Consider the following 25,306-nt stretch of genomic DNA (forward strand, 5'->3'; position numbering starts at 1 on the left):
TTTGAACCTTTAAAAGCGCTTTTAATTTTTTTTAACTAAACAAGTACTTTTTTCTGCAAAAAGACTTTTAGAGTGTAAAACGTACTTTTAGGTACTCAAACGCAATCTCAAACAGGCCCTAAGTCTACTTGTTTTCTGTCAGCTTAAACTTTTAAGATAATTGATGATGTAATATGGTATCAAAGCAAAAATCCTAAGTTCTTAGTCATTTACCCTCATTTCAATTAAAAATTTTATATATTAGACTTTATTTATTGAGAGAGAGTTTGAGCTCACAAATGAATGGAGAGGAGTGCTAACCTATCATTTGTTGGCCATTTAATACTAGTAAAAAAAATAAAAATCATTATCCTTGTCCCATTATTGAATAGAAAAAAAAATTATTAAAAAATAATAATAATAAATTAAGAGCCCTACGCCACCCAAATAGTAGTCGTACTTAAGTCAAATATATACTTCTCAATGATGTGAAGCTTTAGGGACAGACCTAAAGCAAGTGTCCCTACCTCATAAATGTGAAGCTTCTCCCTTGAACATTCAATACCTGAGTAATGATATATAGATATGACATTTTCTATGCAGCTTTGCAAGAAGAGCTCGTGGAATAGCCTTATGATCAGTAGTAGATCGAGGAGATGATGGCAAGATTTCTTCCTTCTATTTGCTTTATTTTACTCATTTTGCTTATATCCATGCAAACACAAGCTGGCCGTCTAGGCCTTACTCCTGATGATGAAGGTGAGGTGGCAGTCTTTCTTCTTCTCTCTCTCTCTCTCTATATATATATGTGTGTAAAGTTTTTGATCATTTCCTTTCTTTCTTTCTTTTTTTTCTTTTTTTTTTCTTTTTTTTCTCTTTTTTGATGAATAACACAAAGAAGTACAAAGAATTTCTCCCAATTTTCATATTTGCAATATGCTTTTAGACAGCTTTGCATCTTTTTTGCATGCTTTTAGCCTTTTACTATTATATTATATATAGATAAGTACCCTATATTCATATTTGTCAACTCTAAGTAGAACTTTTTGCACGAAGCTTATAAATTTTTCTCCAACTCCAAGTAGAATCCAGGAAAGTTTTTAGGAGCCAAAAAACACTTGGCCCGAATCATTTCATGTTGGTGGAAAAGGAAATCTAAACATTAAAGCCTCAGCCAAATGAATTAGCTGAAGAAAGGAAATATGTATAATTAGGATTATAAATTGTGGTAGATTAAAATTTTATTTAATAAGAATTGGAATTATAATTATTTAGGATGAATTTTGATCATTATTTTAAAATTGAAGTTCTTATCAAATTTGGGTGTTCTCTGCTTGTTTTTTTTTTTTTTTTTTTTTTGTTGCAATCTGTTTAAAAACTCTTATGTGTTAATAAAATTATCTACAAATTTATCTGCAAGCCCATGTTTGCAGCTAAAAGTTTAAGCTAAATTTAATTAATATTTTAATTTTTTTTTTTACGTGTAGGTTTAAACTCAATTTTAATAGGTGAGATTCATATGTAAAGTCAAAAATATCATATTATATTACTACTTATTTTAAAAATGTAAATTTATAAAAAATAAAAAATAAAAATAATCATTTAACTACTAATTTAAGGCTATTTAATCGTGAATTCTTAGAAACATGGGAGTATTTGTCTGTAATTGGAAAACCCATGATTCAATTACCTATTATCTTAATAGTTTAAAGTAACATCTGGTCAGCTAAGGACAGAACTTGACTTACGTCAACGGACCATCACATCCACATGCTTACGACAAAGGGAGAACTACACGCAGAAGTTATACTGTACTGCGTCGTTCTCCGAGTGTTCTTCTCGGAAGGAGAGATAAGTTTTCCATATTTTATTACTAATTAAATAGTTTAATTATTAGATTTATGGGTCCTCTATCGACTTACGAGAATGTCACGTAAATTTATAAATTTAATAATTAATTTATAAGATAAGATAAGTTAAATATAAAAAAAATATTGACTAATAACATTTTTCGCAAAGCACTTGTTTTCTATAACCCAAGAAAGCTTGCATGCCCTTCTCTAATATGCCAGCACTTCGATGGTTGCATGGCAAATTGGTAAGCAAGTGGCAAGTCAAGCACAACTTCTTCCTCTAGACTCTAGAGGAGTTCCAATAAATGTCACACCTACTTATCTTTAGCCATTATAATTAAAATCTCTTTGTTCTTTTTTTAATTAAAAAAAGGAATATGGGAGGAGTTTAGACAGTAAAAATTGTACCTATTTTCTTAAATTCAGTTGAACTATAGCTTGACTCAGCCCCATATAAAAATTATCTTAAGGCTATTGAATCGTTATGCTTGATGATAGTATGGTATGTTGTTTGAAATGTTAGTTAAAGGAACTCTAGGATTGCGAGGACACATGGGGGATAAATACTAGTTGATTTGGGTGTTATTTTATTGTTGTCTATTTAAAAACTTTCTCAAATTAGGCCTTGTGAATTCTTTTCTTTGGACATTTGATTTGTACATCGGTTTTTTGGAGAGAACGGCCATTAAAATGCGTGTAAGAGCACTACTCACAGTAACTGTTTTTTATTGCTTTTTTGTTTTGTTTTTTTCTTTTATATATATATATAATCTTAAACAACTTTCCTAAACATTGGGTAGGACTTTGAACTTCCTCATAGCTTTTCTATCAATTATTTTAGCCCAAAATATTTTTCTCCCCTCTTCTCTCATCTTTTACCTTCTATTAGGAATTCTATTGTTGTTGTCTTATCATTTAACATTATCCATAACCATATATTACCACATCAGCAAGTCTCATAGGGCGGGAAAGAGAAATGTTATGAATCAATAAGTTATTCATATTTTGTCTATATTTTTTTATAAATTCAATGGATCAACCATTAGGTTTGTATGGTTCACTATTGATTTATGTGTGGTCCACATAAATTCACAAATCTAATTGTTAATTTATAAGATAAGATGTGTCAAATATGGAAAAAATATTGACCAAAATGCTAGGTGTCAATAAATTTTCCATGTTTAACACATGTACTCTTACAAATTTAATAGATCAACCATTATATTTATAGAGTTTATAAAAATTCACAAAGCTAATGGTAAATTAGTGTGTATATATATCTTCTCACGTGGAAACATTAATAGTGGGCACTAACCAAACCAGTCAAAAGGCACTTGGAAGAAGGCAAAAAAAAAAAAAAAATTGATGAGGTTGGTGTATAATGCATGTAGTGAAAGCCCTTCGTGAAATAGCTACACAAGTGGGGAAGAAAGATTGGAATGTCAGTGTAGACCCATGCGTTAATGAGTCGAGCTGGGCAACACCCAAATCGGATTTGAGGCCATTGTACAACAATACTCTAATGTGCAATTGCTCAATCGAAGCTGGTGTATGTCACGTGGCTCAACTGTACGTACCCTTCGTTTCCCTTATATTGAAATTGTGAACAGATCAAGTTTTTATTCAACAAAAAGCAGAAAAGTTCTTCAATTTTCTTTTATGTAAGTGAAAAGTACTTCAATTTGACATATATTGGAAAGCTGAAAAGTACTTCAATTTTGGAAAGCAGAAAAGCGCTTCAATTTTCTTTTATGCAAGTGAAAAGTACTTAATTTTTTTTTAATAAATAAAAGTAATTAAATTTGACTTATATTGGATTTTTCCATTCATAATAAACAGAGTATATTATGTATTAAAGGGTTCTAATGGAAGTGTGAATAATCTTTTACCTATAATTATTCGTGTTACAGGTTCCTTCAAGGGCAGGATCTTGATGGTGTGCTTCCTCCTTCCCTGGTGAAGCTACCCTACCTAAAGAAGATGTAAGAAAGTCACCAACAATTTGTTCCTGAAAATTGATTTTAAGCTTCTAAGTTCTAATCTAACAGCCCACTTTCCTCTTGCTTGTAGTGACCTCAATCGAAACTACCTCACTGGTACAATACCACCAGAATGGGCTTCTACAAAGTTGGAATACCTGTAAGTTGGTGCTGAATTCATGTCTTATGTTAGCCGCTGAATGCTCTTTCTTATTGCGTTAACCTGATTCACTGCAGGTCAATTTCTAATAACAAGTTATCAGGACAAATCCCAAGCTACCTGGGAAGCATTACCACTCTTTTAATCCTGTATGCCCATATTGTATCTTTCTTGCTCACCCTTTTTTAATCTAGTAGAATGCATCATAGTTTGATTTACTTTAGCTGAGCTTTAATATTGATGAAGACTATATTTTCAGGAGCATAGAGGGCAATCTGTTTTCTGGAAGTGTTCCCCCTGAGCTTGGGAATTTGGTTAACCTGGAGAATCTGTCAGTGTTTCTTTTTCAATCCTTCTTTTCATTTTCAAATCAGATTTGATGATTCTTTTCTTAATTATCAATGATTTACTTCTTCAACTGACAATAATTTGAGCTGGTCTGAACTTCCCATTTGATGACTGCAGTATTCTTAGTGCTAACAATCTCACTGGAGAGTTGCCAAAAAATCTCACTAATCTATCCAAATTAATGGAACTGTAAGTGGTTGCAGCCATTTCTATACTTACAGTAATTTTATATATTTAATTGAAAAGCTTCAGCTTTCTATGTTATTCAATCTTGTTTCCAATGTGGCTATATGCAGTAGGATTAGCAGTAACAACTTCATTGGAAAAATACCCGACTTTTTTCAAAGTTGGAAACAACTTCAGAAATTGTATGTGTTCTATTTTTTTTTTATAAAAAAAATCCCATAATGTTAAAATCTCTTCTAGTAGAATATCTAGGCGTAATCTAACCTATTAGAATTGTGTTTTTAACAGAGAGATTCAAGCTAGTGGTCTTGAGGGGCCCATCTCTTCTAGCATTTCGGTCCTGAGTAGTTTAACCGAGCTGTAAGTTCTGCCTTCGAAGTACTCTTGGGTTGCATAATCTCTCTCTTATCTTCATGTGATACTCAAATTAACAAGACTTGTTGCTTAAGACCCTAACATTTATTAATAATGCAATTTGGTGCAGAAGGATTAGTGACTTACTTGGTGAGGGTTCTAAATTTCCAAACTTAAGCAGCATGACAAGCATGAAAAGATTGTAAGCATGAGGGTTCTTTTTCTGTTAAATTTCAACAACTCAAATGATACAAATTTATAGCAATTTTGCTTAGATGATGGCGGTTGACATTGCAGGTTGTTGAGTAGCTGCAATCTCTCCGGACAAATTCCCCCATATATATCAAAAATGACAGTACTACAAATTCTGTAGTTCTTCTTCCTCTCTGTTTTCTTCTCTGGCTTCTTTTTTTTTTTTTTTTTTTTTTCATTAAGAACATTTTACTGTACATATATACAGGTGTGAAGTTTTATTTTTTTCCTTTTATTTTTTGGATAGTGAAAGTAGATATTGGCATCTTAAAATTTATGGACTTTGGGTTTTCATGGTTCTCTATTCTTAAAGCAAACCGTGTATAACTATTTCAATAAAGATTTTGGTCATTCTTTCTAAAATTACGATCATCTGCTGAAACCATCAAACTGAGGTGTAGTTATGGAGTGGGATTAGTTTGAAATAAGAAATGGGAAACATCGTTCATCTTATGAATATGTAATAATTAATTATCTGCTTTCATCTTTTAGCCTTTGAAAAGCAATGATGATTGCTTCTAATATTTACAACCTACACCGTTTAGAAATCACCTATCTAAGGTTGTCAACCAATTCTCATTGTAGGCATGGCAGCCATGATCCACCCCCTCCTACTCCTTTGGCCAATTGTGGCAGCTTCTGTAAGATACCTTTGAACAATGCATGCTCTAGTTAGGCTGTCTATGGTGCATTGTTTTCATTAGAATGAAAATATATAATAAAAGTCCTTACATTGTTTATGGAATCTGTTTTAAGCTTCATGTCCACTGTTATATGGACATTGAAGTCTCTCTTTCAAATTTTTTTCTTCCTGTATGTTATGTTTCTTGACTCTATACTTTAAATTATGGACATTCATGTCTCATTTTGTAATCCTTCTTCATTTTTATATCCATGCAGAGATCTTAGCTTCAACAAATTGGAAGGAAATGTTCCAGATTTTCAAGGTCTATCAAAATTGGAATACATGCAAGTGTGGAGCCAAAACCCTAAATCTAGCTCTATTGCAGAGAAGCTCAAATAAACATTATATACATTTATATATGTCTCTGTGTGTGTGTCATATATATCATCACAAAGTATATCTTACATTCGAATATTTCTCCTTTAGTAATGATATAAATAAGTTTTTATCCAGAGCATGATTATGTTGCTATTTGAACAGGTTTCTTACAAGCAACTTGCTCAATGGGCCTATTCCACCCTGGACCAAAAACCGAGATAATCGCCTGTATATAATTCATCTTGAACTCTATTTGAAATTTGCATGAAATATTTCTTTTTCTTTAATTCTTTATGTTTCTGCAGATATTTAATCTTTACAGGCATCATCATTTTCAAATATACATTTCTTTGGACATTGATTCATCTCATTAACCCTTTATGGTTAATGGGAGATCTCCTTCAATCATATTGAATGGGTGAATTCAACTGATTTTGCTACCAATATAGATTTGCTTCTTGCATCATGCGACTCCAGTAAAAAAGAGTGGAGGGAAATTTCATTTTTCCATTGTTATGTTGGATCTCTGTTATTTGGAAACACCATGTTGACGATTAATTTTTAGTTGGTTAAGGAAATTTGGTGGTCTTAGCTTGAGTTGACAGGTTAAACTGCTGATTTAGAGTACATGTTAGATGTGGTCAGTCATACTACTTCTGTAGGGGTCAGATGTTGTCTGTCTAGGTGTTTCTGAAATATTCAAATGAACTCCTTTTACAATTATATTTAGTTTATCAAAACCTTTTCAAGTATACTTTTTCTTTTCTTATGGATTTATAATGAGTTATGAATGAAAATACGTTTTTGTGCAGACATGTGGATCTTTCTTACAATAACTTCTTAGAAAGCTCTGCGCTGCGTACTTGTCGAGAAACCCTGTAAGTGATTTTCTTATCCTTTAATTTACTTTAGGTTTCCATACTTACCCTCTTCACAAGTTTGTAGTTTTTCGAAACTAACTAGGTTCTCATTTTATCAGGAATCTGTTTCAGAGCTTCTCTGGACAGAACAACTTGTAAGCTTCTAACTTGTAGACTTATAAGCAGAACAATGTTTTTGGATCCTGCTTACTTTTCCTGTTATTTTAAATCTACTGTCAAGATTAAAACTTCCCCATTTTTAGTCCAAACAACGTAATTTTAAAGAAACTAACAGAAGTCATTTGCATCAAACGAAAACTGTCCTCGTCCTTCTTCACCCACTTTCACTTTCTCTCTCTTTCTGTAAATTCGTCTTTCAAACCTTTTCAGTACTTTCGTCCCTCTCTTTTTACTCGTTAACTTCCACAGCTCTGACAGTTTCAAAGCCATAATTTTCTCTCTTCTCCATCTCTCTCCTTGCCTTTCTCTGCAAAAACCAGGCCTTGTTCTTTGTTTTCTGCAAAACCAGTTAAACAATCCTATGGTTGCTGAAAGGAGGGGTTAAAAGCTCAAAACTTTGAGAGGAAAATAGTTATTTTTTTGGTCCCTGAGGATTCTGTTCCTTTGGCTAAATTCATGAAGAATGGGCTACTGCATCGGTTAGGTTTCTTTGGTTTTATAGAGTTGACCATTCCTCTTTCATAGCTTTCATATGATTCCAAAAAAATTATTAATCAAAGATATTGTTTGCACTGAAATTTTTCCATGGAAACATCATTATGGGGATGTTTTAATCTTAGCCATAGATTTAATTTGTCCATGATGTAAGCCGGATCCATGTTTTTCTGTTCTTTTTTTTTTTTTTTTTTTTTTTTTTTTTTGGCTTTTATTTTGGAGAAGTGATTCCCTTTTTATTCTGCTAAATTCACACTTCTTTCTTGCACGACTCTAATTAAGAACACTTGGCGATGAGTGCCAGACCTATCCATGCTCAAAAGGTAATTTAGTACCTTATTCAAATTATGTGGTGTGTGCTTTAATTATGTTGTCAGGCATTCCTTTTGATATTTTCTTTCCTAAATGAAAGAAAAATACAGTAAAATATTTCTTCTTTTTGTTGGGAAGTAAATGAAATAAGATGAAGTTAATACATAATTTCCTTTTTGCTCTATAATGTTTGCTTATTTTTTATTTTATTAAAAAGCTGTTGTTTTTGTTTCTTGGTAGATCAGTACTCATTGCATATAAATTGTGGTGGAAGTGCAACCACTTTTGAAAACATAGAGTACAAAGGGGATCAAATCCAAGCAGGTCCAGCAAAATTTGTTCCTAGCACAGCTAATTGGGGATTCAGTAGTAGTGGAATTTTTTGGGACATCAGCGAAACCTCTGATCCATACACAACAAATAATGTGTCAATACTAAGAATGAATGACTCCGGATTATTCACGAGTGCACGGCTCTCTCCTCTTTCTCTGACATATTATGCACGTTGCTTGGCAAATGGAAACTATACTGTGAAACTATACTTTGCAGAGATAGTATTCAGAGACAATAGATCTTTTTATAGTCTTGGAAGGCGGATATTTGATATTTATATCCAGGTATGGTGCTATATTCGTTTTGCTTTATACGTAGAACACAATTTTATTGATTTAATTTGTTACAGGAAACGTTGGTGCGGAAGGATTTTGATATTGAACATGAAGCTCAAGGTGTTGATAAAGCAGTTGTTAGGAAATTTAAGGCAGTTGTGAGGAATAAAGTCTTACAAATCCGCTTTCATTGGGCTGGGAAAGGGACAACAGCTGTCCCAAAGAGAGGAACATATGGTCCTCTCATCTCAGCTATCTCTGTTAAAGCTGGTAACCATTTCTTGGAGTCCGAGAATCTTTTTACTTGCCAACGTTTTTCATACTTATTAGATTGATGAACAATAAAAGCATAGCATTATATAGTTTAGGTAGAGCCCATGATTATTTGTTGTAAAAAGTATTACCCAAAACAAGATTAAACTGCAACTAGATGGAAGAAATCAGAACTTTAATAATCTTCTTTAATCTTTATACTCTTACTCTGATATTCGTGTGTTTGAACCATTCATTCATATCTTGTTTTAGATTGGTCCACGTATGTCTATCTCTATGGTACTACTGGTATTCCAGGATGCAACTTTATAATCAGTTTCCTTTACAATTTTCCTCTTCTGCAGATTTCAGTCCCCCTGACTACAAGATATTCATTGTTGCTGGAGCTGTAGTATCAGCGCTTTTGCTCATTTTTATGATTTTAGGCATTCAAATGTGGATCAAAAAACGAGGCAGGATATCAAGGGAAAAAGGTAATCAGCAGGCACTAATTTTGATGTAGAAATTAGATAGGATAATTTTTCTCTTCTCCAACTCTTCACGAAGTTGAAACAATGTATAGCAATTTCCCAAGGGCTTTATATACTATTGCAGTCTGCGTGTTATATTACTTTAGGATTTTTCCCTTGATGAAAAATCAACAGTCCAAAGTACACCATGAAAGCAATTATACTGTTGCTGGATTGCAGAGCATAAGAATCTGTCTTCATGATAGCTTTTTTGGGCTTCTTCGGTACTGCTATTGGAGTCAGTTTCAATCATAATTATAAATGATATGACCAAATCATTCAGAAATATGAGATCACTGCTTTTTCATAAAATCGAAATGAAGCCATATTTACATGAGAGATGGATGACTTGAGGTCACTGAGTTGAGTATTTATGTCTAAGAAGGACCCATATTTAAAAAAAAAAAAAAAATGTGAGAGATAAAAGATTATGGATTTTAATTAACTATCTTTTTAAAATGTCATCTAAAAGATCTCACTAAAATTGTTGAAAAGAACAAAAAGGCAAATCTCTTACTAATAGGCACCGATGAGTTCCTCTCTTTTAAATTTTGTTTTTTTGATTCCCAATACACTTGTAATTGGGAAACAAAGAGAAACCCTAAATCTTGTAAAAACTTGGGGTTTATGTGGCTGACCAACTGCGGTATGGTATTTTCTCACTGCGTTTGTTTTGTTACATTCTATCTAGCATCTTATAAGTAGCCAATAGACACAACAATACTGGTTAAAAAATTAATCATATCATTTATAAGATGCAATGTGACATCTTAGCCTCACCTTTTCATTCCTTTTAACAGAGCTGAGAGGATTAGATCTGCAAACTGGTTTTTTCACCTATAGGCAAATCAAAGCAGCCACTAACAACTTCGATGCTGCAAATAAGATTGGAGAAGGTGGTTTTGGATCTGTATACAAGGTATCCCACAACATCATCTTCCTTCAATTTTAGGATATCTATTTTCTTTTTCTTACTTATCCATTATACCAAGAGGCGTCTAATTCAATAATGAATCCATACCTGAAGATGTATATTTTTCTATTTCTGATGCAGGGTGTACTGTTAGATGATACTATAATTGCAGTTAAGAAACTTTCTTCAAAATCAAAACAAGGAAATCGTGAATTTGTGAATGAAATAGGAATGATATCTGCTTTACTACACCCAAATCTTGTTAGATTGTATGGATGTTGTGTTGAAGGAAATCAACTATTCTTGGTTTATGAATACATGGAAAACAATAGCCTGGCACGTGCTTTGTTTGGTAAGCCGTATTTTATTACGAACTTTATAATGAGAATGGCATATATTAAGAACTAAGTTAATGAGTTCTGCATTGGACAATCTACAAAATATGTAGGTCCAGAGGAATACCACTTAAACTTGGACTGGCCTTCAAGGCAGAAAATATGTGTTGGCATAGCAAGAGGTTTGGCTTTCTTGCATGAGGAATCAGCACTAAGAATTGTTCATAGAGACATCAAAACTACCAATGTGCTATTGGATAGGGACCTTAACCCAAAGATTTCTGACTTTGGTTTGGCCAAGCTTGATGAAGAGGAAAACACCCACATCAGCACACGAGTCGCTGGAACAATGTGAGCGACCTTTTTCCCTCTTTTCTTCAATATGGAGTCTTTTTGTGATTCTATTCTTCTGTTTCATTTGCTCCCAAGTTATTGACCAAGAGAGAAAAAGGAACAAATATTGATTGATCTCTATGTCTCTATGAGATGCTGCCCTGAAAGTAAACCGGAACATGGAAGCATTCAAAGTCTCTGCATATTGGAAAAGTTTGCATATGGAATATGATATAGACGTCCTGGATTAATTGTTTGGTAGGATTTTTATATGTCAGCTGTTTGCATTTGCAACACAACCATGCTTACATAGAAACTCGTAGCTGCATCTATTATCAACCAGTTTTCAAGCGTTGAAAACGTCAAAACATGAAACATACTATTAATTTGCTGTAGTTATTGTCTGCCCCAATACTTGATGCATTAGAGAATCAGCCCAATTTCCTGGTAAAATAAAATTGCAAGGTAAAAAAGCCACACGAAAAAGGCAAAAAATATGTTTATTTAACCTCTAAAATACATGCTACCCGTAAGCAATGACTCCCTTTAAAATTAAGAAATAAACAATACAGAGAAATTTGTCCTCAATTTTTCTATCATCCTTCACTCTCAAAAACCAATATAGATATATAAGTCTCTCAAAAAACAATATTTCCAAGGGAAAAAAAAAACAAATTATTGAGATCTTGCGGAATCTAAGTCCACACCCCCGATAAACTTGAGTTCAATGACCAAACAAATTGTGTGGCTAGTGTTATATGACTCAGTCAATTCTGCACTTGCAATGTGCAAAGGTAATGGCATATTCTTCTTCCCCAAGGACAAAAATTTTCGGTGTCTTTAACGGAATGAAATTACCACTCAGCCCTAGTAGCCTTATTGATTGCATGATTGCATGATTGCATTCTGAATGCAAATGAAATATGATTTGGTACCTAAGTTTCTCTTGATTCTTACGTACTTTATTGGATATGAAAGATGAGAGCTTTATACGAGTGATCTTTATTTTGTTTATGATAATTCATACTAGTAATATAAGTCATAATATAATCTTCATTTGCAGAGGATATATGGCACCCGAATATGCATTATGGGGTTACTTAACCTATAAAGCAGATGTCTATGGTTTTGGGATTGTTGCACTGGAAATTGTTACTGGGAAGAGCATCATGAAATATCGACCAAAAGAGAATTGCGTATGCCTTGTAGATTGGGTAAGATTGATATTTTTCTTTTAATATATGCTACTATAAATAGCGTTTGGAGGCCTGGCTGCTTCTTTGTCCATTCCCACTCAATTTTGGTCATCCTGATATGTTACTCTAGCCTCAAGCAACAAAATAAACTATCATATGTTGAAATTGTTTGATTCGTTCACTTCACACTTGAGTTCAACATATTGACATGTATATTATTTTCTATGTGCGTATTGCTGCTTATTCTCTTGTGTTGATTTGCTACTTTTCACTTCCATTCTTATTATAGGCGCTTGTTCTACAAAGAAAGGGTAATCTAATGGAGCTAGTGGATCCAAAGTTGGGTTCCGAGTTAAAAAATGAGGAAGCTATTAGAATGATCAAAGTAGCTCTCTTATGCACTAATGCATCGCCAGCATTTAGACCCACCATGTCTGCAGTAGTATGCATGCTCGAAGGCCAAACCATTGTTGATGAAGTCACCATGGATCCGAATATATATGGCGATGAATTGGGGTTTAGTGCCTTAAAAGACCGGTTTGAACAACTCCAACCAGCACCAATGAGCACAAGTGGATCAGAGAGCCTTATGCATTCATCAGATATGACTTGGGTTGGATCTTCTTCTACATCTGCCCAGGATCTCTATCGAGTTAATCTTGATTCTCAATAATTTCAGCATACTATTGCTCCCAGCCATGCTAAATGCTTTTTTTTTTTTTTTTTTCTTCTAATAATAAAGCAACATTTGCTATAGACCGCTGAAAAAAATAGTCGTACAGTCTCTCTTTCCCATGCTAGGAAAGAGTACGTACCTTTGTTGTTTTTTTCCATTGTTGAATTATGAATAAAAGAATATGTAGTAACATGACACTGAAGATTGTTATAAGCGATATAAATTCACCTCTTGATCATTGAATTCATTAGACTATGAGAGCTAAACACAATAGTGCATCATACATCTTATGGATATACCCTTTAGTTGTCTGTGCTCATCCTATTCGAGAAAAGTTGTGCTTTTTTCCTGCATTTACATATAAAAATTTGATGTCTTTCATTTCCTTTTTCTATTGATCACAGATGATCTTGTTTGGTTTTCTCAACTGACTACTGATGGTTGTGCGGCAAACCCTTTCGGGTTTGTTCCTTTTTGGAACTTTGCCTTTTAATATGATCTCTTTTGGCGGTTTCAGTTTGTTTGATGGGACGAGTAATTTATTTGATCTATTTCCAACGGTTTTTAGGAAGATTCTGTCACTTTTATTTTTTATTTTTTCGTAATTCTCCTTTCCATTCCCCAACATTTGGTGGAGGAGCCACGTTGTGGCCAATGGGGGTTGTGGCCACAACATTTTATGTGTGTATATATATATATATAAAGGCAGTTGGTGATTTTTTCTAACCGCCTTCAAAAGTGGGTAGCGATTAGCGGTTATTAACCGCCCACTTTTACACCCCTAGGTAAGCGGACAAAAACATGTAAGTTTCATATTAGTTCTCTCGAGTAGTGATTTATATAACACCGGCGTGCACATTGTTCATGCACGCCGGTGTTTTATAAATCACTACAATAGTTCTCTCACAACATTGCTAGCAATCCGAACTATAAAATTGTTGAGATTCTATTCAACATGAATTGCCTTGCGGATATGTGTTTTAGTTGAGGTTTTTAATAATTAATTTTATACTAAGCAAAAAAAAAAGAAAAGTCGATCTATCAAGAGAGTTTGATGTTTTTTCCTTAATGGAAAAGAAAATCATAGGATCATAGCATGGTGAGAATTATAAGGAAGAACAAAACAGCCTTGTACAAGGAAATATGACCACCCAGTTTTTATGCTTGACAGATGTTTCAATTATTATCTAATTCACGCACGCATGAAGAACCAAGAGAATTTGATTAAGAGTTTTGTTAGAGTTAACAATGTGTTTGGCAATTTTTTTTTAAGAGTTGAAAGAATAAATAAATGGGTTGATGTGAGGTAAAGATGAAAGAAGTTTTAAATTTTTTTTAATAAAAAGTGAAGAAAGTTGTTTGTTAGTGTGAATAAATGAGTTTAATCTTTTTAGATAAAAATGAGAAATGAATAGATTACCAAACACCCCCTTAACATCTTTACGAATTGACATAAAGTTTATAATTAATAAAAGAGTAATTAGAAACTAGATAATTAGTAAATATGTCCACAAATATCCATCGATTTGAGCTGTGTTTGACAACAACCATGGACAATTGCTATTCATAAAAAAAAATAAAAAATAAAAACTTTCAACATTTTTACTTTTTACATCACATCAATCACTATTTCTGAAAACTATTTATCAAATGTTTTTTCTACCGAAACAAGAAAAATGTGCACAGTACTGGGAAATGGCTGGGTTGTTAACAAACAACCCCTTGATATTTTGCTCATTTTAAAAGTAACTCTTCAAATTTTGAAAAAAGTGAACTTTTCACTTTAAATTTGGTTTTTGTCTCACCATGTTTTTAAAATTTCAGATTAGTTTTAAATTTTCCTCCTTACTTTTAGGAAATTAGCCAATTACTTGAGAATATTTAGGAGATAATTTTAAAATGTTTTTTAAAAAATCATTTTTAATTAGGCTGAGGGTAGTGGCCCAGTGGGCCTGGCCCGGGTGGCAGCTAAAATTGGGTTTACAAAAAGTGTACCGAAGAAGAAAAAACAAAAAGTTTGATAAACTGGAAATTATTTTAAAGTTTATAAATAAGAAAAATAAATAAATAAAAGAGGCCGAGGTGTTGCTGTCGTGGCTAGGGATTCCAGATTGTTATAAAGGATTTGCCGCGTTAGGTTTTCTGGGATTGTTCGCCTGAGCGAGAGCGAGACAGAGAGGGTTAAGATGGTGAAGAGGATGGTGGAGGAGAGGAGAGGACGGCTAGGGTTTGTCGAAGAAAAACAACATCGCAAGCGAAGTCGCCCTGTTCCTGTCCCTTCGTCGGGTCCTGCTCCTCTGCTGCGATCCACGCACCTGAACCCTAACCGTGACGCCGTCGAGATCCGCAACGACGATCCCGAGAAGCAAATGGGAATTCATCCAAAAAATTTGCACGATGAGTATTTCAACTCTTACTCTGACTCTGAGGAGGATTGCATACCCTACTATAAAAAGTATAAAAATAATGAGATGTTGACCAAAGAGGATTGCGTCCGCTACCACCTAAACCCTGATGTGTATGTGGTGGGTAAAATTAATTCCCTTCGTCTACTTATATGTCTTTATCTGTATGTGCCTGCATCTTTAACACTCCTTCGTTTTCGTTGTTATAGGGTCGCCCCTGCCTAGGCCCATTATTAGTGGTTCGACTCGATCATTTGGAGTAAGCGACGAAGATGAATACGAAGATTGCAAACAATATTCGCAGCTCGCAATAGACGAATACCTCCGTCGCCTCAAGGTCGGTGTTTCTGTTGTTGTTGTTATTATTGTTTTTTTTTTTTTTTTTTTTTTTTGGATTATGAGGTATCGGCTGGAGATGAATATTTGTTATGCTGAAATAATAGTCAGTTATTGCTTCTTTTTCTGTGATGGTGCGTAGACCCTTCGACTGGGATGGTGGTGTCTCCGTGTTGTGTTTCAGGGAGTGTGAGCAAGAGCAAGGTAAAGGAATTTCATTTAAAGGAAGATTAATTTGATTTCTTTCTTTGTTTCTGTTGCATTTATCGATTTACTGCGGCTTATCTTATACATGAATTAGTAGAGGCAAATGGTGAAAATCTTCACCTGTATTTGAAAGGTGAAGATGTTTTAGTTTAAATCATAACAACCGATTAGTATTGCCTTGGCTATTTTTAATTTTATATTCCTTCATCCCTGCATTCTTGTTATTTAAGCTTCTTGTCCTCTAATCCTTTTGTTCTTGTTCAACCAAATATTCCTCTTTTTCCGTCTTTACTGCCGGTCTTTCAAAAACTTCTTGTAGTCAAGGTGAGAGAAGAAGCTTATGCTTCAAGACAACGACATGACATGTTATAACAAATATCTTTTGATGTGTGAAAGTGTATTAATTTGCTTAGGAATCATGTAATATGAGAATGGTAGTTGGAACTTAGCTTTTCTTTAGCACAATATTGACTGCTATTTTCATTTTTATTTGTTTGATGAGTGAGAAGTTAGTAATTCAAGTGAAGCTTCATGGATATATGATGTTCGCCTTTCATGTTTTTTTTGTTTTAAGTAGGTTCAGGCAATATACGTGGTAAAGAATGGTGTTGGGAAGTTCACACTGCTGTGAGGGTTAGTATGTTTATATCACTACATGAAAGCATGGTTTGATTTACTGAACTGATAATGATATTCGGTTACTGTGAGGCGGAGTAATTATATATTTCTTTGATTATTGCTTGTTATCTATTGTTGTAATGATGCACGGCACTTGAAGCCGCTGGTAGTGGTACATGTTAAAAATCTTTTAACGATATTCTGGATTGCTATTGTGGACTAAATCTTCTTTGCTCACATAAGTAATCCAATATCTTGTTTTCTTGCCTCTCAATCTTCATTCTTTGCTACATAGATAAGGTATTAGCTGAATAAATCTTGATTTGTTGAGATTGGAGTTGGGGGAAGGATGATGGAAAACATAAGGGGATTAGGGAAATATGAGAGAGGTCAATATAGGTCCCTAGCCCTATGCATGTGACCAAACAGTTCAAGTGAATATAAAGTGATGCTTTTAAACCATTGGTAGGCGAAGCGTAGTACTGTTATTTAATGTTTGAAGAAAGAAGAGATGGTAAATAGAATGGTAGCATTGGAGCATTTGGTGGTGGGAAAATTTTGAAATTGTAGTGTGGATAAGAACCGACTCCTAAGCCAGTGCATATCAAGTTCGTAGGTTCTCTCTCTACACTTTTTAAATCAAACTTTTTTATTATGAGCCAACATGGTTGTAGACTATGCTTTGAAGAGTATCAATAGAAGAACATGATGGTTGTGTAAAAGTTTTGAAGAACATGCTGCTGAGTCTGCTTTTCAGTGTTGTTTTTTTTTTTTTTTTGACATATTGTAAATGTTTCTGCTTATGAGGACCTGGGCTTTCAATTGGGTAATTGGGTGTGTAAAATCTCATTATGGGTAATTGAAATTTGGCTCTCTAAAATTTCCTGCCAAAATAGAAAACCCACCAGTAATTATATTGTGTGGCAAGCTGTGGTTGGCCAAGGAATGTTAATAATTTGGAGTTCAATGTGGTTGCCTAACCTCTTTTCTTTGTGCACAATTGCATGCACACACGTATATAGTGATAATTAGCACTCCATGGATCCATATGGAGATAACACACATACACACTCACAACCTTTTGTTTCTTTGAAAAGTGTGTGATGAAACAAGTGAATAGGTTATAAGGCAATGCATCTCTCCTTTACGAGATTCTTTTCTCATTTTGACACTGGCCCATTGGTTTTTTTTTGCAGCCCTATTTGGAGCAGTACCCATTGGAGGAGGAGATTGTTGAAGAAGATATGTAATTATCCAAGCCTAACAAGAAGAATAGTAGTACTAGTCTTTGCTATTAACCACTAATACTAACATCCCTCAACCTCACCAGTATAGTTTTTTTATGTGTACTGATTTATATGCTAGCAGGAGTTTCATGATTGGCGTTATGATGTGCTTCCCCCTTACATTGTTAAGCAGATCTATGGTAAGTCATGCAAGATTTAATTCTTTAGTTATGTTATAATTTTTCAGAAATTAAATATATACATATATTTTTGGTTGTAAGATTTTGTTGGGCCATAGTAGTTGCAGAGACTACTATAGGGGCTCATAAAGCGAAGAATCTATCAAAAGCACACCGTGATTTATCTATACAGGAGTTGATGGACTTTTGCCTTCCAGAAGAAAAAACAGCTTTTGAATGGTAAAAGCTGCTGAAAGCTCATGCCCTAAACTGTTTTTTCTTCTGGAAGGCAAAAGTCCATCAACTCCTGTATGGATAAATCACGGTGTGGTTTTGATATATCCTTCGCTTTATGAGCCCCTGCAATAGTCTCTGTAACTACAATGGCCCAACAAAATCTTACAACTAGAAATATATGTAAATATTTAATTTCTGAAAAATTATAACATAATCTGCTTAACAAGGTAAGGGGGAAGCACATCATAAGCCAATCATGAAACTCCTGCTAGCATATAAATCAGTACACATAAAAAAACTACTATACTAGTGAGGTTGAGGGATAGGTTATTAATAAGTAGTAGTAACCGGTTTTGGGTATATAAATAGGTGTTATTAGAAAATAAGAAATTGTGTTTGTATTGTGGTATTCCTCCACTCTCACTTGAAGTGGAGATTATTAATTTTTCCTTATTGACTCTGACTTGGACCCATCAATGGTATCTAGGTTCAACCATCTCACCAAAACCAGAACCTATCAATTTCCAAAACTCCTACCACAAACAACCTTTGCCTAAACCAAAAAAGTCACCCCCAATGGCCAAACATATAAAGACCCTAAGACAAGAACTTTTTTACTTTACTAATTTTGAAATAAGGTCAGGGAATTTGTTTCAACTTGTTTTTCATTTTACTTTGTAATACATGTTTTTCCTTTCTTTTTACTGCTTTTATCACAACATTTAATATGACGTGTTATTAATATTGTAAACGATGAAATATTCATAAAAATGAGAGAGATTACAGGTATTGGTGCATATGAACTACCTGAACCAAATTCCTTAATTTTTACACTCAATTGAAGAGAGCTTACTGGTATTGGTGCAGATGAACTTGCTGAACCAGATTCCTTAATTTTTAAACTCAACTGAAAATTGCAAAATTCAGCTGAAATTTGTCTCAATACAAAAGTTTGGACGATACAAGAAAAATGTGAGTCTAAAAATGATTATTTTTTTATTTTTTATTTTTTTTAATTTTTAACGAAAAAAAACTCGGCATGCTAGGTTATGCTTGGCGTGTTGGGTGGGTTTTGGTTAGAAGAGGTGTATGATATCTCTTCCTAAGCTAGCACTGTCACAGTCATTTGATTGCTTAACAATCTTAACTTAGAGAGTGCTTGCATGTTTCTATTTATCACCCATTTAACCATGGGCTTAAGAAAGATTGGACCCTTGGCTTTCTTAAAGAAAGGATCAGACTTTTCTTCCAACACTTGATGGGCTTTGGGCAATGTTGGGTGCTTAGGTCTGCTTAACTGGCCTGACTCATTTTGTTTGTGCATCATTGGGTTTAGAACAAGAGTAATGATATACACCATCCTCTCTATCCCTTTAAAGCCTATGTGGTGTGGGCCTCCAAACCAAAAAAAACCAAAAAAAACCAATCTCTAAGCATTAAATGCTATAGAGAACCAAGCCACATGGGCTTTTGGGGATTTTGGGGATGAGAGGAAGATGAGGGTGGTATATATCATTACCCTTAGAATAATTCTAAACTTCCTCCTAATCTATCCCCTCCAATTCCCTAATCCCATGTGGTGTAGTTCCCACAACAAAACAATCAATCTCTATGCATCAAAATGTGGTCAAAATGTTGTGCGGAACACACCAAATAGAATTTGGAGGATAGAAAGGGTATGTGGAGGGAAGTATAGACCCACGAGTAATTCAACAAGTATGACTTTTGTCCCCCAAAAGTGATAGTGATTGGATTTAGAATTGATCACTATTTAAATTTTAATCCAATTGCGACTTTAAAAGCCACAAGGGGGACGCAAGTCCTACTTCTTGCATATCTCTTGACCCACACCTAAATTTAATCCTTGCTCCTGGGGACGGTCTTCTTTGGATTGGCTCAACAGCTTAATGACAAAACCAAAGAATCACCAATCATAATTTCATTTCCGATTATATAAAGGAAATAAAAGTGTTAGCATTCAAGAGCGGCAAAAGGAAATAGAATCTTCTTCATTTTAAATGAAATTAACACCAGCAATTTCATGGTCAGGATTGAAAGTTGAATAAAATAAGGATTAACACCATAGGTAGAGATTTATTTCAAACAAATAGAAAGGATATTCCCTTAGATCTCAATGCAAATAGTGGAGGCTGCCACGTACAAAATTATAGACAAAAGTTTAGGGGTTTTATTTGTTTTACTCACTTTCCAGATGAATGCACTCTGTTGCTGATATTTTTCTTTGTAACTTATCTCATTGAGTGAAAAAAAAAAAAGAAAAAAAAAAAAGGCAAGTAAATGGAGGACAGACCACTAATGAAAAAGTGCAACATTTAGAAAAGACGGCCATGATTTCTTTATACATAAATGAAGATAACAATTTATTAATATTTGATTTAAGGTATGTTCATAAATCTAATGCTAAGGTTGATTATATTAAGAATAAATTAATCTTTATTAAAAGAAAAAAGAATAAAGAATAAATTAATCTCTGTTAATTACACAAATATGAGTTTTATTCAGGACCAATCATGAGGCTCCCCACCTTAACTTTATTGAAGAACACAAACTTCTCAATAAAATACTGGAACACCAACAACCCAGTAGAAGAAACAGGTCATAAATAGAGTAAACTTACAAAGCCATTCTACAACTAAACACAAACCAGACCAAACAAATGACCAAATTCTCGGTTGTCTTCTTAAATCTACCCGAATTTCCCACCTTATATGGCTTACAATCTACCCAAATCTACCCGAAATTCTCGGTCCTTGATTAAATAGACATGATTAGATATTCTCTGAAAATCGTCTTTAGAGAGAGATATCTGCTTTATGTACATTACATGATTTCCTCCATTCTTTCTCAAAGAGATATTGTTCGTATTATCCCTGATTTGTGAAGATTGACCTAAGAGATTTTTACCATGTATGGTCTGTGGTACACATTCTATAAAATGTAATGAAGAATACTTTTTATCGTCACCTTGAGATTGAGATTCTCAAACTTTATTAGGTAGGGCCTACTGAATCATCTATAATTCACAATTAATCCCGTCATTATCATCATTATTAACACAAAAAAGAAAGAGCAATCTCCTTCGAACCCTTGTACTTCTATTTCCTCCTCTATTGGGCAATAGTCCTTAGGAGGGAGAGTCCTGTTGCAAACCCCTCACAACATTCTATTAGATCTTATAATTTGGGGAAGAGAGATGAGAATAAAAAAGAGAGACTCGGAGACTTAAGGTGGTTCGGCCTATGACTCACGTCCACACATCAAAACCTTTACATGGCTACATCTTTTCTTTTCACTTGATTATTTGATTATATTCAAGACTCTATTTATAGAGAAATAGTATGAATGTTACATATGTATTTTACTTCTACATTAACAACTATAATTGTAACTGTTGTCACTTGAGTTATTTTAACTCTTGTCTCTTGAGATATTGTAACCACTGTCTCTTATAATCATTGTCTCTTGAGCTTTTGTAACCATTATCTCTTGAGGTCAACAATTGTCTGTTAGAATTATTGTCTCTTGAGATCTTGTAATCATTGTCTCTTGAGATCTTATAACCATTTCTCTTGAGCTCTTGTAACCATTGTATCTTGGTGGTAGAAGTGGTTATTGCAAGTAGTAGGCTAGAATTTATATTGTTAGTAGGTTATTAATAACTAGTAGTAAACGTTCTTTGGTATATAAATATGTGTTAATAGAATATTAGGAGATAAGAAATTGTGTTTGTATTGTTGTATTCCTCCACTCCCACTTAAAGTGGAGATTATTAATTTATCCTCATTGACTCTGGCTGCTGACTGGAACAAAATCAGTGGTATCCAGGTTCAACCAACTCACTAGAACCTATCAATTTCCAAAAATTCATACAACAAACAACCTTTGCCTAAACCAAAAAATTTTCCTTTTCACAGAAGAACTTTTCATTTTCTCACTCTACACGGCCGATGAGAGAGAGGGATGGGCACAGTGGTAAAGAGGAAGGAGAAGGAGAGGAGTGGATAAAAAGTTTATGCAAATTGAGTTCAACTGCTCTCAGTCTATTTACCTAATAATGTGCTATAAAGTCTGTATTTTTACCAATGTTTACAAGCATGAAAACCTATATATGTACTAATAGTAACATGTATGAGATATGGTCCAAGATATGTTCATACTATGGGATATGCAACTTCTTCAATTAAGAACTCTTTTGGATCTCTAAGGCTATAGAGCCTGAGAATTTTTTTAACATCCACAAGATCTCCAAGAAAGTCCCTATGAGTTGCAGAATGACCAATAATTTTTTCCGTTTAGGCTTCCAAATCCCACCACCGTAATTACATGATAGTCAACCTTTTTACTCTCTTCCTCTTGAACTTCATGTTTAAGGTGTTGAACTTCACGTTTAGGACGTTCATATATACCATTCTGTAACATGACAACAAAAGAATTTTTTTAAAAAAAACAAAAAACGAAAACAATAATTTGATATTATTACCACAACTATAAGTTAATTATAATTATCCCACGAAATTTGCCAATCTATTGGGATTATGGCCGCTATGCGTTGTCTTCTCACCACTTTCAACCTCACCTATTCGTCTAGGTCAAGTCTGTAGGAACCATCTAACCCTCGCACGTATGTCGTATTCATTTTCTAGAAGAATAAAAAATTGAAGTAAATAAATAACAAAGATAGATAATTCAAAAAAAAAAGAAAAAAAAGGTTATTCTTAATTACCTTTATGTTTGTATTTAGTCCGCCCTTTTTTTTTATGCCTACCATGGGATACTCGTCTTTACTTCTAGGTCCTTTTTTTTTACCCATTCAAAAGCTGCTGGAAGCTCATACCCATAAACAATTTTTTCTTATGGAAGGCAAAAGTCCATTAACTCCTTACTCCTGTATGGATAAATCACGGCATGGTTTTGATAGATCATTTGCTTTATGATCCCCTTAAGTAGTCTTTGCATCTACAATGGCCCAACAAAATCCTACAACCAGAAATATATGTATATATTTAATTCCTAAAAAATTATAACATAACTAAAATATTAAATCTTGAATGACTTACCATCGATCTGCTTAACAATGTAAGGGTGAAGCACATCACAACGCCGATCACGCCAATCATGAAACTCCTACTAGCATATAAATCAATACACATAAAAAAACTATACTAGTGAGGTTGAGGAAAGTTAGTGTTAGTGGTTAATAGAAGTTAGAACTGGTAGAAGTGGTTACTAGTTAGAAGTTATATTATATTCTTAGTGGTAGAAGTGGTTATTGCAAGTATTGGGTTATAATTTATATTGTTAGTAGGTTATTAATAACTCGTAGTAACTGTTCTTGGGTATATAAATAGGTGTTATTAGAATATTAGTAGATAAGAAATTGTGTTTGTATTATGGTATTCCTTCACTCCCATTTGAAGTAGAGATTATTTGTTTATCCATATTGACTCTGATTGCCAACTGGGACCCATCAGTGGTATCCAGGTTCAACCAACCCACCAACCTATCAATTTCCAAAACTCTTACAGCAAATAACCTTTGCCTAAATCAAAAAAATTTCCTTTTCACATAAGAATTTTTCATTTTCTCACTCTACACAGCCGTGAGAGATAGAGATGGGCACGGTGGTAAAGAGGAAGAAGAAGAATATGAGAGGACAAAAGTTTAAGCAAATTGATGAGTTCAACTATTCTAATTCTATTTACCTAATAATGTGCTATAAGTTCTGTCTTTTGAACAATGTTTATAAGCATGAAAACTTATATATGTACAAATAGTAACATGTATGAGATATGCTCTAAGATATGTTCATACTATGGGATATGCAACTTCTTCAATTAAAAAATCTTTTGGATCTTTAAGGCTAGAGAGCCTGAGAATTTTTCCATATCCGTCAGATTTCTCAGAAAGTCCCCATAAGTTGTGGAATGACCAATAGTTTTTGCCGTTTAGGCTTCCAAATCCCACCATCGTAATTGCATGATAGTCAAGCTTTTTACTCTCTTCCTCTTGAACTTCATGTTTACGTCGTTGAACTTCACGTTTTGGACGTTCATATATACCATTCTGTAACATGACAATAAAAACATAAAAAAAAAAACAAAAAAACAAAACAAAAACAAAAACAACAATTTGATATTATTACCACAACTATAAGTTAATTATAATTACCCCACAAATTTTTTTAAATCTCCTTTCTATTAGAATTATGGCTGCTACGGGTTGTCTTCTCACCGCTTTTAACATCACCTTTTCATCTACCTCTGTAGGAAACGGCCACCATCTAACCCCCGCACATATGTCGCATTCATTTTCTAGAAGAATGAAAATTTGAAGTAAATAAATAACAAAGATAGATAATTAAAAAAAAAAGAAAAAAAAAGAGGTTATTCGTAATTACCTCTATGTCTGTATTTGGTCTGCCCTTTTGTTTTATGCCTGCCATGGTATACTCGTCTTTACTTTTAAGTCCTTTTTTTTTTTTTTTTTTTTTTTGACCCAACTCATACCCATAAACCCTCTTTTCTTATAGAAGACAAAAGTCTATTAACTCCTGTATGGATAAATCACGATGTGGTTTTGATAGATCCTTCGCTTTATGAGCCCCTGCATTAGTCTCTGCAACTACAATGGCCCAACAAATTCCTATAGCCAAAAATATATGTATATATTTAATTTCTGAAAAATTACAATATAACTAAAATATTAAATATTGCATGACTTACCATCGATGTGCTTAACAATGTAAGGGGAAGCACATCATAATGCCGATCACGCCAATCATAAAACTCCTGCTAGCATATAAATCAATACACATAAAAAACTATACTGGTAAGGTTGAGGGAAGTTAGTGTCAGTGGTTAATAGAAGTTAGAACTGGTAGAAGTGGTTATTGCAAGTAATGGGTTAGAATTTACATTGTTACTAGGTTATTAATAACTAATTGTAATCGTTCATTGTAGGATTTCGCGTGTGGTGGTTTCCTGGCGACCGGCTGACGTTTATTTTCAGGTTTTTGTTTCTTTCTCTCATAAGTTTTGCTTTTTTGTAGATTCGTCTTTCCCTTGTATTCCTGATAGGGGTGATTTGAGGGTTTTGGTTTGAGGGGAAGTGTAGTGGGGTGTTTGTTAATGGCGAGGAAATATGGCAAATGTAAAGGTAGAGGGAGAGGATCGAAGTCGTTGAGTGTTGTTATTGGTGATTGTACGTTCTTCAACTGAGGTTCCTTTGGTGAATGAAGGCCCTTTGGATAAGGAAGTATATGCTGATGCTCATT

The 25,306-nt window shown here is 33.9% G+C and overlaps 1 protein-coding gene and 1 long non-coding RNA gene across 2 annotated transcripts; both read left to right on the forward strand.

Moving 5' to 3' along the window:
* The first annotated feature begins 562 nt into the window (after positions 1–562).
* On the forward strand, positions 563–13,001 carry LOC132168619 (putative LRR receptor-like serine/threonine-protein kinase At1g07650). The gene is made up of 24 exons (XM_088512204.1): positions 563–738; positions 3,224–3,401; positions 3,743–3,814; positions 3,903–3,971; positions 4,049–4,120; positions 4,231–4,302; positions 4,437–4,508; positions 4,616–4,687; positions 4,794–4,865; positions 4,990–5,061; positions 5,157–5,228; positions 6,012–6,080; positions 6,277–6,342; positions 6,927–6,992; positions 7,094–7,129; positions 7,932–7,972; positions 8,202–8,578; positions 8,644–8,839; positions 9,187–9,315; positions 10,152–10,270; positions 10,406–10,616; positions 10,713–10,950; positions 11,996–12,146; positions 12,418–13,001. Exons 1-24 carry the CDS (start codon positions 636–638, stop codon positions 12,799–12,801), a joined length of 3,009 nt encoding a protein of 1,002 aa, XP_088368330.1. The 5' UTR covers positions 563–635; the 3' UTR covers positions 12,802–13,001.
* A 2,681-nt stretch (positions 13,002–15,682) lies between these two features.
* LOC132184259 (uncharacterized) lies at positions 15,683–17,929 on the forward strand. Its single transcript, XR_015909782.1, has 3 exons — positions 15,683–15,749; positions 16,330–16,385; positions 17,567–17,929. It is a non-coding gene; the product is annotated as an uncharacterized LOC132184259 (long non-coding RNA).
* Positions 17,930–25,306: the final 7,377 nt, after the last annotated feature.

The sequence above is a fragment of the Corylus avellana genome, chromosome 1 (genome assembly GCF_965113065.1).
Source record: "Corylus avellana chromosome 1, dhCorAvel1.hap1.2, whole genome shotgun sequence".
NCBI lineage: Eukaryota > Viridiplantae > Streptophyta > Magnoliopsida > Fagales > Betulaceae > Corylus > Corylus avellana.

Excerpts from the sequence above, each read along its gene's own strand:
- LOC132168619 (XM_088512204.1), top strand. The coding sequence starts at position 636 with ATGATGGCAAGATTTCTTCCTTCTATTTGCTTTATTTTACTCATTTTG. Across the intron at positions 4,509-4,615 it reads CTATCCAAATTAATGGAACT|TAGGATTAGCAGTAACAACT; the intron begins GTAAGTGGTTGC and ends GGCTATATGCAG. Across the intron at positions 10,951-11,995 it reads ACACGAGTCGCTGGAACAAT|AGGATATATGGCACCCGAAT; the intron begins GTGAGCGACCTT and ends CTTCATTTGCAG.